We start from the raw sequence: 16253 nt of genomic DNA, 5'->3' as shown, positions 1-16253 counted from the left end.
CAAAAGCGTTTGTTTTTCAGCCATCCTACGCACCACGAACTCCTCCTCTTGTTACGCCAGCACGAGGAAGACGTCTTTTGGCTGCTCGGCGATGGAGTTAGGGTCATCTACCTTATTTGCATCATGTCTTTGAGAATAAGACCACAGCCTCAATCTCGCTTATCGTTGTCCTCAGGCCTAGGTTCAGTACTCAACTGATTCCCGTTATAGAACTGTTGAGGTACATCTCTTGCCCGCTGGTCCGCCAGCGTTCTTACCCTCATCCCACCCGAAGTTGCCTGATCCAGCACAGGATCGTGACTGGGATCCCGGGTAGGTCTGCTGCCCATGGTACGACCACCACCGCCATGGTTGTTACTGCTACTACCATCACCACCTTGCTCGTGTTGCGCCCCGTAGCCTATAACGGAACTGATGGTACTCCCCACGTAGCCAACAGTAGAAGTGAGAAGCCCAAAGGCCCCGCCAACGATGCCCGTCGCGGCTCCTGCTATACCTCCTCCAGTGCCCCCGGAATACGCATCCGAGTAACCCTTTACTGGCACCAGTACCAACGTCGCACTGGGCGCTAGATCAATATCGCCCAACTCGACGGCCTCGTCGCCGGCAGAGAGCTCACGACTGGGCGATGGAGCGAGTATATGTCGGAAAAAGTAAGGAGGCAGTTGTTTGTTGTTGATGTGCTCGTCATCCTGGGTCAATTTCCCAAACTCAGTGTCAACCCAGGACCGCACGTCGGTCTGCAGGGTGGCGGAGCGAGGGAATGTAGAGCGAATGGTGCGGCCATCGAACAAACGAACATTGAGAGCGACGGTTTTGGAGTTGGTGCCTCGCGAGGACGTTGGCACTGGCTGTGATGTGTCGGGGGCTCGTAGTGCGCCCTTGTTCCTCTCCTTTTCGCGTTCTGCTTTGCGCAATTCGGCATCTACTTTGCGCGCTGCTTTGTCGGCTTCTATTCGTGCTTTTATACGGGCTAACTCTTCGGCATCTTCTCGTTTCTTCTTTCGCAGGGCGTCGCGGGCTTCTTGTTGGGCTTTGGTGGCGGATGTGGATGGGAGAGTGGGGTGCTGGGAGCCTGTGGCTTTTTGCTTGCCTGGTGTGTTGGACGTGAGGGTGGGTAGTGAGGTTTCGGGGAGGCCATACAGGTCGTCTTCGGCTGCAGCATTCGCTATACTATTCGTAGGTTCTGGTGTGCTTGCTTGTGGGGGAGAGGTTGGTGCTGCGTTGGAGGCTGGGATGGGATTCGCTCCCAGGACGCGTCGGATTGAGTTGATAAAGTCATCTCTCGTGGCATCGTTCTTGAGTTGAACTTGGAGTTGGCCGTTCTGGATGACGACGAAAGTGGGCACGCTCGAGACATCGGAGAAGGCAGCCAGAAAACCGGCTTCGGTCGAGCCCGCTTCGAGTCGCAGGACGACCGCTTTTTGGTGGAGCAGAGTCGACAGCTAGACATGCATCATCAGCGCGTGTTGTGAAAACCTGGCCGAGTCCCAACGTACCCATCCGCTCTTCAGCCACTCGCCTTCCCACTCGTGGCTCGTGGCGCCGTCGTCTACGCAGCTAGTCAGTCACGATGCTTCCCAGATTCCGATAGTGCACCGTCACGTACCTCGAACGAAGCAGGCAACGAGTTTCTGCTCCTGAATGGCAAGCGCGATTCCGCTCTGTAGGCTGCCTTGGTGGAACATGTTGGTGGGTGGTGGTGGTGGCTCCATGTCTGCACTACCGCGGGGATTAGCCTGGGAACCTGCTCGGCGCGTGGTACCGAGGGCAGACGACGCACGAGCATGGCCGGCGGCCGTCAGCGCCCGCTTCATTCAGTGGCTTATTCACACGGCGTTGGAGATGTGCAAAGGGAAAAGATGCAATAAACAGTTCTATCGGTAATGCCAAGCCCATGAATCCTCCACGCCGAAGAAGGGTAATGCTGCAATAAGCCAATGCTAGACTCGCTCTATATCCAAACATCAAGCCAGAAGGTGCTGCACAGCATGTGCCCCTTCTGCTTGGTCCAGCCGTTCCGCTTGGGCTTCCCAATGATGCCGACCGTGTACAGTGTCGGGAGTGAGTGGCATATCCAAGTTGTTGGTCTTTTCCCAGTCAGGCCAAAGCCGTGGCCCCTGGGCCCTGGTATCGGCTTATAGGATGGTGCACTTCTTCTTGTTCTTGGTCGCCGACTGCTGGGGACGGGGGCTGAGGACGGCGCTGGGGCAGGTTAGGACAGTCATGCAGGGAGCACATGGGGACGTACCGAATAGCTTCGTCAAAGACACTCTTCAGGTTGCGCTGTGTGAGGGCGGAGCACTCGAGGTACTTCTGCGCCTTGATCTCCTTTGCGACCATGACGGCCTGCTCGTACTGGATGGGCGCCATCTTCTTCTGCCTCAACGACTCCTTGGTCGCCTCATCGTCCCTCAGATCGAGCTTGGTGCCGACGAGGATAATGGGAACGCCGGGCGCGTGGTGATCTATCTCAGGGTACCACTGGCAGGGGGTTAGCGGGTGCGCACGCGGCGTGGCGGGCGGCTTGGTACCTTTGCCTTGACGTTGTCAAACGACGGGGGGCTGACGATGGAGAAGCAGATGAGGAACACGTCCGTCTGGGGGTACGAGAGCGGGCGCAGTCGGTCGTAGTCCTCCTGGCCGGCCGTGTCCCACAGCCCCAGGCTTATGGGCTTGCCGTCGACCATGACATTTGCCGAGTAGTTGTCGAAGCTGGGCGAGTTAGCTCACGCGTGGTGCAGCGAGGGGCGGGCGTACACGGTGGGGATGTACTCGCCCGGGAAGGCGTTGGTCGTGTACGAGATGAGGAGACATGTCTGCGCGGTTAGCAGGCTGCGCGGCTGTCGCGGGGGCGGCGAGGCTCACCTTGCCTACAGCGCCGTCGCCGGTCACGACGCACTTGAGCGATTGCGTCGCGGGAGCAGCCATGGTGCGCGAGGTGTCGCCCGGGGAGCGTGGCTTTGGCGGACCCGGTTCGGCGGAGCAACGGGGCGGCGAGGGTGGAGCGGATCGAGTCGGGCGCAGGGCAGGGCAGGGCAGGCAGGGCGGCAGGCAGGCAGGCAGGCAGGGCAGGACAGGGCAGGGCACGATGCAGATGCAGCGAGGCGGCGCGTGGGAGGTAGAGGACGCACCGGCGAGACTGCGCAGCACGATGCGGGTAGCAGGTAGCTTCTGTGAAGGCGCGGGAGCTATCTGCAGCGTAGGGGGGCGTTTTATCGCTTGGCAGGCGGCGGGTCACGAAGCGAGCTGGAGCTGGAGCGACCAAGCTCGACGAGCGCGTACCCTCTTGAAACCCTTGTGCAACACGCTGCTCACGCCTGCCATCCGCCGTGCTAGCTAGCTACGGGCTCGTGCTACGCCTACATGCTTCAATACCACACAAACAGTCCCTCGCCGCCTTGCCTGTCCTCGCCCACCAGCTGCTTGCACACCACCAGCCTGACCACGGCCTCGTGCAACTCTCTCATGTCGAGAATGCCGCGCTTCTTCCCGTCAATGTACGACACGTCCACCACGACTCGTTTCAAGTTGGCCGTCGACAAGGCTCCCTCTTGCAAGAGCGCCATCAACCGATCCGGTGTCCCAACCCCGTAGTCGATTCTGCTCTTGCTCAAATGCGCGACCTGGTCTGCGAGCTTCAGGTGCTTTGCAAACAGCTTGGCCACGCTGGGCTTCTCGACTCCCTGGGTAGGTAGCCCAGACTTGAGACATCGGCAGACGTCTGCCGCTCGCATCCCAGAGCCCGTCACTACAAGCGTGTGGGGAGCGCCGGGCGGCTTGCATGGCGTCGCCTCCAGCGTCCCTGCCTGCTTCTTGAGGAAGGCAGGCAGCTTGTCTGTAGTTCGCGGCTCCGTCCAGCTGCTGCTGTCCTGCACCGTCCGCGCTGCTTGACGTCAGCATTTCACGACATGTCTCGGGCGCTCAAACACTGACCAGAAATCCACAAGTCCTCGAGCTCGACACTGCTCAAATCCTTCCCGTAAAGCCGTGTTCGTGCGTTGACATAGTCGGCAACAAGCTGACCATCCATGCGCTCGAAAGCGTGATTGACTCCCAGCCCTTGGTCCAGATCGTCTTCAGAAATCGCCTTTGCTTTCTGCTTCTTCTTCTCTTTACGTTTGGCCTTCTTGGCTGCTTTTTTGCCGTCCTTGCTGGCTTCGGGCTCGGCTTGCCGTTTCCTTTTCTTCGACGACGCGTCAAGATCGAACTGGGCTTCCATCAGGGGCACGCCTCCCTCTGATTCCGAGTCGGACATGGTGAGACTAGTGTTTTGTGTGACGGCGCGACACCTGAGTTCGCGACGGAAAAAGTTGCAGCGCATCGAGCTTCAGCTGCTATCGATAAGCGGCTAGCGCAGATGCACGCCGGGGAAGTCGCGCTACCTTGGTAAGCGACGCGTTTCCCTGACGCCCATCAACACCCGCCTGGGCACCCACCTCGCCTCTCGCATGCCTCTCTTGCCATGGCCGAGTCTGCGCGCAAAACGCAGCGCCTTCCCCCGCGGCGCGACTTGCAGCCGACACCCGACAACGACGCGTCCATGGAGCCCACGACACCCTTCCACCAGGCCACTAGTGTGGGCCCTACTCCAGCAAGCAGGCGGACGCCAGCTCTTCGCACACCAGCATCGGGCGCGACACCGCGGGGCGGACCCGCAGCTCGCCCTCTTCCTTCGCGCAGGATTGCACCCACTACTCCCCACGCGATACGAGCCCTGAGAGAGCGAGCCAATGCGGCAAGGACGCCAGGAAACACCCGGAGACGAAGCGGCCGCGTACAGAGGGAGACACCGCGGGACATACTGCGCCATCTTAGCAGAGGTACGGCTCTTGCAGCCGCCATCTCTCACCTAGCTAACTGTCCATGCAGCCCTCGCTCGTGAACCGCGCCCGGCCCAGCCCTCCCCACAAGCCCTACCTCGGCGAACGCGCCATTCCACCCTCGACCTTCCAGACGTCGAAGACGGCCCTGCCATGCCTCCGCCCCGTCTTTCAATGCCCCTGGAGAACATGTACGACGACGACGATAGTTTCCACAGTGCCCCACCACGGCAGTCTCTCCTACCAGACCTACCAGACGACGTCGATGGCGGGACCGTACAATCGCTCGAGTTTGGACGGCGAGCCATCAGTGAGGATCCACGCTTCATGTTCACGGGAAGGCAGAGTGAGCGATTCGGCGACCTAAGCGAGCTCGGGGCGGTCCAGGAGGAGTACGAGGTCGATGGCACCTTCATCAACACGCGCGCAGATGGCCTCTTTGATCCTGCAATCGACGAAGCTCTAGATGGAGACGAAACCACAGTACAAGCACTGACCGGGCGAAGAGACGCAAGGCCGAGTGAGGAGGATTTGGGCGTGTTTGGAGAGGCAGAGGACGATTTAGAAGAGCCTACCTTTCGCTTTATGATACCGGAGCGCATGCGTGTGCCAGCCCAAGAAGACGTACAAGCATTTCAAGACGAGCGGGAAGAAGACGAACAAGAGCCGGATGACGAGCTTCTGCACCAGTCCGATGATTACGACTCACTCAATAGCGACGACAAGGACGGAATAGCTGCTGCTTTCGACGGCAAAGACCAAACAGTAACCGCCGGCATGTTAGGTTGGGCATCAGATCCCCCTGCAGACAACGACGCCGAACTAGTCGCCTATCGAGAAGAAGAATCTGCAATTGATCGAAGCCTGCAGGCCAAGTCGCCCAAGCAAACACATGTAGCCCAGATGAAGAGTGTTCGCAAACCGAAAGAATACATGGTATCCGAACACGGTATCGGCTTCCCCTCGTTTCCAGCCGCGCCTGTCAAGAAGCTCACTTTGAGCTTCTTGAAGTCGCAGGGAGGCAAGACCCAACTCAATACGGAAACACTCGACGCACTCGTACGCACGACCAACGACTTCTTCGAGCAGATTAGCATAGATCTCGCAGCATATGCACAGCACGGTGGACGAACGACGATTGAAGAAAGCGATGTCATCGCGCTTATGAAGAGGTATGCTGCTCTACTCGACTCTGTTTGGCGTACATGGCGTGCAGACTTATAGCAGACATATACGTTCGGTATACTGACTTTCAAGCAGGACTCGCAAGACCACCGGTACCTGTACCTCGTTTTCTCTGGCGCAAAGGATGCTTCCTAGGGAGTTACTTCAGCAGCTGCGTATGGAGCGTCCGGCCAAGTTGAAGAGATATAAACGGAAACGATTGAATGCTGTCCGTGAGGAAGACGAAGATGACGACTGAAAAGGCACGGTAATGTCTCACGACCAATCAACGCTGTGGCGTACTCTCCGTTGGGTGCCCGACATGGGCTTCTTGACGACCATCCAAAACATGACTGAGGTCGCGAAACTGAGCGCGTACCTACTTGGAGTTAGATGATTGCTTGCAGGAAAAGAGCGAGGCGGCGAACCGTACCATGTGAAGATGTACTGCGTGTGGTTGTTTCGTAGGTTCACGGTGGGCGCCCTACCAATCGGTACGCCCTTGGGTTCACGTTCATAATTTGTGAGCAAATCAGGCGCTGTGTCATAGTTAGATACCCCAATCACATCATCCAAGAAAGACAGATTACTTACTCATCGTCTCCTCCACCCACACAGCCTGACTCCCGCTATACTCGGCCATCTCCTCGACACTGGGAAAGAACCACTTTCCCTTTTCCGGCTCGTTTTTCGGCGTAAACATGTTGCCCTTGGGCGGTATCCTCAACAAGCCCTCAATCGTAACCTCACCCTCAGGCAACGCCCCATTCTTCTTGCGAAACCACTGCGGCGCAGCGTCCTTCTTGATCCACCCCCTACACGCCAATATCTTATGCACATTGCCGCGCGCATCCCGCCGTTCGAGCGGCGTAACAACCGTGTACCCCTCTTCGCCATCCAAAATCCGCGGCCCAATCAACATTTCCTGATCATGTCTCAACACGCCCCTCGCATAGACCCTGCGATAGTCAAAATCCTGAATTGCAGCCGGGTCGATTCGTAGCGGGAGTTCGAGAGGCGGGAAGGTCAATCTATCTTCAAAGCGGGCGACTAATTCGGTTTTCCAGCCCAGACGCTGCACTTGCCAGCATCCTAGTATGAAGGCTGTGACGGGGATTATCGCGAGGATGATTAGGCCGGGCCCATGTTGTTTTCCTACTCGCGCCATCTTCGCCGGCCGGTCGAGAATCGAGACGAAACTTGGGTCCAGGCCGGGGCCGCCGCCCACTCGGCGACTTTGTGAGCGGAGGAAGAGGATGCGTGTGTGCGGACATTGGGGTCGCGTGGGTGGGGGACGGGCGTGGGCGGTGCGGAAGAATGCCGATGCGGGCTGTGAGTAGTATCGCCGGAAAAGATTGAGGAATGGATTTGGTTTCGACATGGCGGGTGGTTGGGTGGATGGAAAGTTGGGAATGGCTCAGTCGTGTCGGATATGCGAGCTGCGAGCTACCCGGCTGCTAGACGCCGATGCGGTATGGTTCCCGCGTCTTAGCACCCGCCAACCTAAGCCTGGCTCTGGGCTGATCTCGACCTCCCATCGCACTGCTCCTCTTACATCACTCTTTTTTCACTCCCATCCATGCAAGACTGCAACATCATGGCGGATGCACAGGACCCACCAATGGATCGAGCAGAGATGGCTGCGAGGCGGGATAAAGATGCGCTTCTTGATGTTTTGGATACTCGACTTGAACACTATTTGCATACACTGCATGAATATCACGACATTATGCAGCAGCTTTCCGCAGAGCTATCCTCGGTAAGCAATGTTTACGTCTGGTTAATGGCACGTGGTGTTGATGCCAACAAGGGTTACATGTCGCTTGCTCAAGCAAACTTTTACAATTCGTCCTCAGCGATCCGGTACGGACAGGACTGCTATGACGAACGTATGCAGAGTGTACGCAAGGTGTGAGTTATACAGTTTTCTTCGAGATTTCATAGCTACCAGGGGTGCTACAACGATCCTCTGGAATGTCTATCTACCTTATGTGCTCTGTTGACAGACCACAGCCATGTCTCCGAACACGGATGTACCAAGAAGAACGATCGACCCCATTTTTCCATCAAATCTTCCGCTACCACTCGCCAGGACGCGAGCCTTGACAACCACATGAGATCAACAGAACAAGCGAACGAAGTCCAAGGACCGGGCCTCCCTTCCACAGGTTCAGAAGCTAGAGAAGGAGAAACAGGCCCTACTTCCGATTTGGATGACGAACCCGCCCAAGGATCAAGGGACAACCAAGAAGAAACCGGATCTGTCGGAAAGCCTACAGATCCTCTCAGATGGTTTGGTATCCTTGTTCCGCCCGCACTACGTACTGCGCAATCGACATTTGTAGGTGCAGTCGAAGGCCCAATCCCCCAATTAGCCACCGTTGTGAGAGATCTACGGGCCCAAGAGATCGAAATTGGGAGGGTGAGGAAGCAGATTAAAAAAATGTAGAGACAAGTCAGGTGCTGCTTGTGGGGATATTAGGGAAAATCGCGCATGAGCACTGGGTTGCGCGCATTCGATATCGTGACTCGGGTTGGCTGCAGATTGTTGCGCGTACTTTAGACTAATCAGTAGCATTACGCGTTGTCGCAACACTATATTTACTCTCGGCACTGGTTTATGCCGACTGGAGACAAGAGTAGCTCTGGATGGGCGTATAATATGCGATGATTCACCTCCGCTCTATTGGTGGTCAGCCGGAGTAGCATAATAATTTGGTCGTTTTATTCCCGTGTGTGCTGGCAGGGGAAGGCCCACTAGACTTGGGACGATTTCTTTTTCGATCATGAAAACTTTGCCAGATCAAGATAGTGGCGCGAGCTGTGCCACCTTTGTTGCTTGTAAAGCAATCATTCATATTGCCAAATTCACGGACCTTGCCGGAGAGGGTTACATCAAGGTAGTAGCCATGAGCCTAGTGCTACATGCATCCACATCGTATGGGTTTCAACATTGGTGTAGTATGAACCTCGCCCTATATACAGTCGCACGCTCACCTAGATATCCGCGTTCCTCAACCCTCGTTTGAACCTATCCAACGCCCTAGCTTTCGTCTCTTTCCAGTCCACATGCGGTTTTGGATAACCCAGCTTTTCGAACTCGCTCTTTGACAACCTCGCGTAAGGAGCAAATACCGCCTTTCCCTTGACATCTTTGAGCTCTGGGATCCATTTACGGATATAATCACCATCGGGATCGTTCTTCTCGGCCTGAGAGACGGGGTTGAAGACGGTGTAAGAAGGCTCCCAGCCTTGGGTATTGTTGGAAAGGTCCCAGTCAATCAGAGTTTCGGCAAAGTAGCGTTCGCCGCGGCGGTAGTCGAGCAGGAGGTTGCAGTAGAGATAGGAAGACACGTTCATACGTAAGCGATTGTGCATGTATGCCTCGGCTTTGAGCTGCCGCATGTGTAGAACAAGAAGAGAAAGATGTGATGATTGTTCTATGTAAGAGGGAGGAAGCCCTGTATATATACTACTAGGGCGACGCTAGTGAGTGAATCACGTGATAGGATCCTAACCAACAGCATGCCGGCATCTACAAGAGGTTCGCCTGTTTTGCCTTCATACCATTTCTCCCAGCCTGCTTGATCGTCTTCCCACTCTACTGCGTCGAATTTGAGATTCTGTGGGAGGTTCATGGAGGTGTGTGGCGTAGTCATGGTTGTCTGTCTGTAGAGTTCTCTGAAAACAATCTCGCGGACCCAGCCGTAGACGCCATTGGATGCCTTGGCTTCGGTAAAATCGGTACTGCCGCGATTGTAATCTACAACTTTCTGCAGTGCTTCGCGTACGGAGAACATGCCCGCACTAAAGTAGGCAGACATGCGTGACGTGCTATTTGCGGCAGGATTTGAGCGTGTAGCGGCGTAGTGGTCAATTTGCTTTAGGAACGCATCCATTCGTTGTGCTGCTGCATCGTGACCGACAGGCCACAGCTTCCGTATCCTCTTCTTGTCTTCTTCCGACTCGAATTGCTTGTCTTTTGCAGGCTGGGGCACGGCTGTATCGAAGAGACTTTTTAGCTCCTTCTTCGCAGAGGGAGCATTTGCGGTAGGTGAAGGGTTAGTGTCAAGCAATTCCGGCTCGTCTTTCAGCCTCTCGAGCCACGCTTTGAAGAAGGGTGTAAAGACTTTCATGGGTGTCCCAGCACCTGTAAGCATTGTACCAGGCTCGACAACGGTCTGGTCATGGTACAATGAGACTTGAATACCATCCCCAGCTGTTTGGCAGAGTTTCAAATCCCTCCGCATCTCATCAATCTCGTACTCCAAGTTGCCAAACACGTGTGAAATCTCCCACTTTTTCATCCAATCCACTGCTGTCTGTACGATCTTCTTCCTATCCTCGCACTCTAGGAAGACTAGCGGTATGTTCAATTCCTTGAGCTCTTTCTGCATGATGCGCAATCCCTCGCACATGAAGTCGACCCTTGCAGGGCTAGTCCCATGCCACGACTCGTCTGCAGCGCAATTGACGTAAAAACATACCAGAGGCTTCCTCGCACTTTGGGCAAGCTCGGAAGCATGATGCAGCGCGGTGTTATCTTGAATGCGGAGATCTTTTGGACGAAACCAGTGCGCTACCTTTGTCACAACCTTGATTTCCTCTTGTGCACCGAGGGCTTCTTGAACTTGATCGTAGGGAAGATTATCATCTACTCGTTTCGCGCGTTTGAGAGTCGTATGCCCGAGTTCGGAGCGTTCGTATGATGTTCTTTTGGACATGTTCGTATGTGTCTGGGATTTGTTCGGCTGTGCGGGCTTTTTTGGCGGTGCTCTACTTTGGAAAAGAGTCGCGTGTTGAAACGCGCGGATCGGTTGTCGTACTTTGACACTAACACATCTAAATTGAGCAGCTGCCGGCCTAGGTAGAGTTTGCAATAAGAAGACGCGTTCGAAGGAAGGCATTGAACATGCGCTCTGCGCTTAGGCGTACCTTTGTACCTGATCATCGATAAACCTTAGACTAAAGGTTCAGAGTGGTGACGTCGGCGGACCACCCAACCACACCAACTAGAGCCGATCAAGACGTTACCCTGATGGACACCTGGCGTCGAACACCAATCGAAGGCATGCCTATCGGCGTTTCAGATACAAGATCTGGAGAGACCCTTGGTTCCCGCTGCGTTTCGCGATCTGTCGCCGCTTCCTGGGATTTTGGTGCTTTGCATAGGGCTGCATTCGATTCAGGGTTCCAGGCGACGACGATGGATGTGAGCACGCGACAAACTACGTTGCTAGTGCGAGGTGTTAATGCGACTGACATAATTCTGCTCTAACGCGCAGACAAGGAGTTGCATAATTTCTATGTTGGAGTTTTGTTGGTCTGACAGATTGACCGCAGCCGAATTATGCCAGCCGGGCACGGTGCCTAGTTGCTGACACGTGATGCGTCTTTCGGACTGCGATCAAGCTCTCTTCCTTGAGCTCGTCGGCACTATATCCGTCGACGAGCTAGGCTAGCAAAGCTTTGTTGTGTTGTGTCGCTGGCCCTCACTACGATGGCGAATGGAATTGCCCCGTCCGGAGCACACCGTAGGCATCAAAATCCCAGCCGCCCGCAATACCCCATCGCCAAGGGAAAATCTACGGGGATACCAATTTTGGCTTCCACGAGAGAACCATTGGATAGCGAATCAGATCATAGCTGCGCGGAACGTGACGCCAAGATGTACCAAGCCACGCCAAGTCCTCATCCTCCAGCCTTCCATTAACTGGCAGAAACGTGCATGTCTTTCCCAATGAGGCAGCTCGTTAAGATTCTCGATGATGACAGTGGCTCGCGGCGCGGACCAGGCCAGCGGAATGGGGACTGGGCCCAGGTAGCCGGAGTCTTCCTCTCGAGCAGTAAGAGCGCTGTGTTATCGCACGAGGGACGGGAAAAGGCACTTAATGCACCTTGTACTGCAGAGGAAGGCATGCCTCGGGTATGAAATGTGGACGCTAGTAGATTGATACGCGGGACATAGTCTGATTCGTCTTGATGCATGTATGCAGGTCCGGGAAGCTCTGTGAGCTTATAAAGGTTGGAGCAACAGCTTCCCAGAATGTCGGTTCATCGCACTTTTGAGAGTCTTGCCCACCTACTGATCTCTCAATCGCGTTCGTTATGAAGTGTACATGCTCAGCTGTCGTGGCTGCAGCCCTTTTGGTCGGGTCTGTCTCCGCGCAGACATTCCGCCGTCTGGGAGCTTGCCCAACGCTCGGTTGCGTGTTCCCTCCTGACCAGTAAGCATGCAGATTGAACGAGCTCAGAGAGCTCAATTGCTGATACACAACTCAGGGCCGACTTTCTTGCGGGCCAGTACTTCGACATCCGTCTAGAAGTTCACCAGCCAAGGAACGGATCCGAGTTCATCGGTCTACCTCTGGATGAGCAGTTTACCTTCACTCTTGGAAAGAAGGGCGAGGAAGCGAAGCTAGTAACAGAGTTTTTCAACCTCGAAGAACCCAAATTGGAGAAGTGGAACTTCACATGGTACGAAGACCTCTTCGCACGCGACGCGCAAAAGCCAACCCTAGTCAACGTTGCCGCTCGAGCGTACCGCCGCATCGCTCTTTACGAACCTGGCGAGTACACTGCTACCCTCAACTATAACAATGGAAGCAAGACGGAGGCTACTTGGCTCGTTCGCGACCTGGCTGAGGAGCGCAAGGCCAAGAACATCGTTCTCTTCATCGGTGACGGGATGACCACAAACATGATCACAGCTGCTCGTTTGATAGGCCATAAGCAGGTCAACGGCAAATACCAATCTCTCATGGCCATGGACAAATTCCCTGTCGTTGGCCACCAGATGACCCACTCGATCGATAGCTTCATCACCGACTCCGCTAACTCTGCTGCTGCGCTCAACACTGGTCACAAGTCAACAGTCAACTCTTTGAACGTTTATGCGGTACGTGTCTTCCATCTCGTTGCGCACTTGTATACATCATCATTTTACTAACAAACAGTATAGGACAGTAGCAAGGATCCTTTTGATGACCCGAAGGTTGAGAGCATTGCTGAGATCTTTCATCGTCTTACCGGAGGTCACGTAGGAATAGTATCGACAGCATACATTGCGGATGCTACTCCCGCTGCCTTGGTATCACACACCCGTCTCCGTAGCCAGTATGGAGCTATCGTCGATACCTACCTCAATGGTCTACAGAATTACACCTGGACAAAGGTTCCTCTCGATGTCATTTTCGGTGGTGGCGCCGAGCAGTTCTACCCGTCTGAACTTGGAGGTGTCACGTATCAGGACAAGAACTACTATGATGAGTTTGCCGCGCAGGACTATCAGATCATTCAGAACCGCACTGCTCTGCTCTCTGCCAGCAATGAGGAAAAGGCTCTCGGTATCTTCACCACCTCCAATATGGCCAAGTGGCTCGACCGCAATGTCTACCGTGACAACCTCAACCAATCGCTTTCCCCTACTGGAGATGAGACACCCGCTCTTGATCAGCCGGGTCTCAAAGAGATGACCCTCAAGGCCATTGACATCCTCGAAACTCGCTCAGGCGACAAAGGATGGTTCCTTATGTCAGAAGCCGCCAGCATTGACAAGATGATGCATGTTCTCGACTATGATCGCGCACTCGGTGAACTTCTCGAACTCGACGACACGGTGAAGGCCACTATTGACCACCTCAACTCCACCAACTGCCTCAAGGAGACTCTGATCCTTGTCACTGCCGACCACGGCCATGGCTTCGATGTCATGGGCTCCGTCGACACCCACTATCTAGCTGCCCAAAACGTCGACCGCAAGAAACGCAAGTAATACCCATGTACGAACTGTTGTGAGACATTAACTGACTTCGTACAGGCAATGCTGTGGGGACGTACGAGCAATCTGGCGAATCCCAATACATCAACACCGGCAATCTGACGTACACAGATTCTAACTTCCCGTCGACTTGGGAGCCCAGATTCAGTTTGTTTCAGGGGTTAATGGCAGATCCTGATCGTCGGGAGAATTGGTCCGTCCGCAAGAGCGGTCCCCGCGAGCCCGCAGCCGAAATCGAAGAAGATAGCGACGACAACTACGCAAACCCCGAGGATGGCGAGGGCGGTATCTTGATCAATGGTACGCTGCCTGTCGAGAACGACCAAGGTGTGCATTCGTTGACGGATGTGCCTGTCTATGCCATGGGCCCATGCCAGGAGCTCTTCCAAGGGACATACAACAGCATTGATATCTTCTACAACATGGCGACTTGCTTTGGCCTAGGAAGAGGCAAGCCAAGTGCTGAAGAGTAGAGCATCTTTTTAGGTGGAATGTCGAAGAGAGAAGGACGGTGCAGGGTTCATGACCACGTGGACGATGATGATGTTGTGGTAATACTAAAATTACGTCTGCTCTAGGGTAGTTGTAATGTATTCTTGGTGATGATATTACTTCGTGCAACATTTGAGTTGTCCTTGGTTCGAGCCTAAAGTGTGTTCACACATCTTCATCGCAGGAAAAAGCTGCCACGGAAAGTGATGTGAAAAAGTCTTTAGTTGCTTTTCGCGATTGCCATAGTTATCAGAATTTGATCATTCATTAGTTTTTACGTGTTGGGGGGGAACATGAACAGACGGGTGCTGCATGAAAGCGTCACAGTGTTGTTATGTAACCAATATCCTGAGAAGGTCTTTGGTTTTTGTTGTCACTAGGAAAGCCACTGTGGAGCCAAATGCTATCACAGTTCATGGCAACAGCACCCTAACAACACAGTTCCTGCGAATGTCACGGCCAACCAAGCAGATTGCCTCGCGCCTACTAAGGTTTCCACGGGTATCGGTAGCGTCCATCAGTTCCGTAACGAACGTAAGGCTCGACTTCACTTGGACGAAATCATTAGCACCACTTGATAAGAATCCATCCTCACACCGAGAGCAGTGTATTCTCACAACTCCCGCCTATTCTTGGCCAGTTCAGCTTGTTGGCGTAGGTTCGGCGCCGTGGTGCTAGCCTCGCCGCTTTGAACGCCCTGCTCCATATCGGCAGCCCACAACGCAGCGCCAACGGTGTTTGTGAAGGAAAAGAAGATTCCGGCAATCGGGACGAGTTCGAGGAGGACAGCTGGGATGCCGAAACTATGGAAGGTTAGTGGTCTGAGTATGACTACACGTAGACGGACCGACCTAGCATATGCGGCCTTGCGCTCGTCAATGAAGCGCTCCTTCTCCTGCTTCTTCATCTGCTTGAGTTGGAAGTAGCGGGCATGTGCGGTGGGACCAAACTTGCGTCCTTGGAGGATGACGAATAGTACGGTGCCCACGACCGGGATGAAGTTGAGCGGAAGGTACATGAAGTATCGGATGATGGCGCTGGGGGCGAATTTTGCGAAAGGCTTCGAGACGAGCTTGCCCAGTTTCGCAACAGGGTCAGTTCCCGACTTTACCTGGCGCTCTTTGGAAACTAATGTGGTCTGGTTGCGGCTGACCAAGGTTGAATCAAAGGTATCAATAAGCGCTTCGTCAATGAGGAAGTTCTTGCTGAGAACCGAGAAGATAGTGGACGACTCGCTGAGTACGAGCAGAACCGTGGTGAAGACTGCGAGTGGTCCGTTGAAAAGGGTGAGAAGTGCGACTTGGGGAATGTATGTGACGGCAAACATGAGCACGGTGACACCAAGACCGAGCGAGACAGTAGGGACCAGTTTCGCAGCGAGAGGCTTCCATAGAGCACGGTGTGTGAAGAAGTACGCAATGCCCTTGGGTCATGTCAGTGTTGTGCTTTGAATGCAATCCCCTAGTGTGGTCGAGAGGGCCGAAAAGCACTCCCAGACCGGCCTCTCCAGGCAAACGTCGATGCAATGTAGGTAGCAAGGATTCAGACGCGTACCTTGAAAGGGTAGAGATATGCGGCCGAGCGGACAGCTTCTGAGGCAAGCTGTCTAGCTTGGTTGAAGTCTTCCTTGGCGACTTCCTTGACCTTGTCGGGTACTCTCACTCTGGACTCTGACATGGTTGCAACGGATAGATCGGAAAGGTTAAGAAGATTAGGAAGTAGGGAAAGGCGTCTGAGTCGTGATGGAAGACAAGTGGTGTTCCCTTGCCCAGGTGTTGGTGGGGTGAAGCTGTGGAATGTGGAAAACTACGTCATAATCGCGTACTTGGCCCAAGCTCCAATCCTAACAACGCGGACTCTGTCCCTGCGCCAACTACGTCGTTTGAGCAGATAACTTGTTACCGCAGGAGAGAAGAAACCCGAGAGATGGTACATGTTGATTGTATAAAATGCCAATAAGGCAAGCTGGGACGGTAGCGGATCAGTGCAAGGCA

The 16253-nt window shown here is 54.4% G+C and overlaps 9 protein-coding genes across 9 annotated transcripts; 3 read left to right on the top strand and 6 right to left on the bottom strand.

The window, feature by feature from the left end:
- Window positions 1-149: 149 nt before the first annotated feature.
- On the bottom strand, window positions 150-1688 carry J4E87_009102 (uncharacterized protein; the record flags this gene model as incomplete). Its single annotated transcript, XM_049380682.1, has 3 exons — window positions 150-1445; window positions 1500-1552; window positions 1610-1688. The coding sequence occupies 3 exons, from the start codon at window positions 1686-1688 to the stop codon at window positions 150-152; spliced, it is 1428 nt and encodes a 475-aa protein (XP_049229526.1).
- A 450-nt stretch (window positions 1689-2138) lies between these two features.
- RAC1 (Rho GTPase protein rac1) lies at window positions 2139-2931 on the bottom strand (the record flags this gene model as incomplete). Its single annotated transcript, XM_049380681.1, has 5 exons — window positions 2139-2205; window positions 2252-2484; window positions 2535-2715; window positions 2761-2819; window positions 2869-2931. 5 exons carry the CDS (start codon window positions 2929-2931, stop codon window positions 2139-2141), a joined length of 603 nt encoding a protein of 200 aa, XP_049229525.1.
- Window positions 2932-3371: 440 nt separating this feature from the next.
- J4E87_009100 (uncharacterized protein) lies at window positions 3372-4258 on the bottom strand (the record flags this gene model as incomplete). The annotated part of the gene is made up of 2 exons (XM_049380680.1): window positions 3372-3886; window positions 3937-4258. The coding sequence occupies 2 exons, from the start codon at window positions 4256-4258 to the stop codon at window positions 3372-3374; spliced, it is 837 nt and encodes a 278-aa protein (XP_049229524.1).
- A 207-nt stretch (window positions 4259-4465) lies between these two features.
- Window positions 4466-6246, top strand: J4E87_009099 (uncharacterized protein; the record flags this gene model as incomplete). Its single annotated transcript, XM_049380679.1, has 3 exons — window positions 4466-4823; window positions 4873-5995; window positions 6084-6246. The coding sequence occupies 3 exons, from the start codon at window positions 4466-4468 to the stop codon at window positions 6244-6246; spliced, it is 1644 nt and encodes a 547-aa protein (XP_049229523.1).
- Window positions 6247-6263: 17 nt separating this feature from the next.
- On the bottom strand, window positions 6264-7155 carry J4E87_009098 (uncharacterized protein; the record flags this gene model as incomplete). Its single annotated transcript, XM_049380678.1, has 3 exons — window positions 6264-6366; window positions 6421-6526; window positions 6582-7155. The coding sequence occupies 3 exons, from the start codon at window positions 7153-7155 to the stop codon at window positions 6264-6266; spliced, it is 783 nt and encodes a 260-aa protein (XP_049229522.1).
- A 712-nt stretch (window positions 7156-7867) lies between these two features.
- On the top strand, window positions 7868-8332 carry J4E87_009097 (uncharacterized protein; the record flags this gene model as incomplete). Its single annotated transcript, XM_049380677.1, has 2 exons — window positions 7868-7876; window positions 8114-8332. The coding sequence occupies 2 exons, from the start codon at window positions 7868-7870 to the stop codon at window positions 8330-8332; spliced, it is 228 nt and encodes a 75-aa protein (XP_049229521.1).
- Window positions 8333-8984: 652 nt separating this feature from the next.
- J4E87_009096 (uncharacterized protein) lies at window positions 8985-10711 on the bottom strand (the record flags this gene model as incomplete). The annotated part of the gene is made up of 2 exons (XM_049380676.1): window positions 8985-9383; window positions 9506-10711. The coding sequence occupies 2 exons, from the start codon at window positions 10709-10711 to the stop codon at window positions 8985-8987; spliced, it is 1605 nt and encodes a 534-aa protein (XP_049229520.1).
- Window positions 10712-12095: 1384 nt separating this feature from the next.
- On the top strand, window positions 12096-14240 carry J4E87_009095 (uncharacterized protein; the record flags this gene model as incomplete). The annotated part of the gene is made up of 4 exons (XM_049380675.1): window positions 12096-12214; window positions 12270-12885; window positions 12949-13753; window positions 13807-14240. 4 exons carry the CDS (start codon window positions 12096-12098, stop codon window positions 14238-14240), a joined length of 1974 nt encoding a protein of 657 aa, XP_049229519.1.
- A 632-nt stretch (window positions 14241-14872) lies between these two features.
- J4E87_009094 (uncharacterized protein) lies at window positions 14873-15936 on the bottom strand (the record flags this gene model as incomplete). The annotated part of the gene is made up of 3 exons (XM_049380674.1): window positions 14873-15062; window positions 15111-15682; window positions 15814-15936. 3 exons carry the CDS (start codon window positions 15934-15936, stop codon window positions 14873-14875), a joined length of 885 nt encoding a protein of 294 aa, XP_049229518.1.
- Window positions 15937-16253: the final 317 nt, after the last annotated feature.

This window comes from Alternaria ethzedia, assembly GCF_023757985.1.
Source record: "Alternaria ethzedia strain BMP 0044 chromosome Unknown scaffold_32, whole genome shotgun sequence".
Taxonomy (NCBI): Eukaryota; Fungi; Ascomycota; class Dothideomycetes; order Pleosporales; family Pleosporaceae; genus Alternaria; species Alternaria ethzedia.
This window is presented reverse-complemented; position numbering and strand designations above follow the sequence as displayed.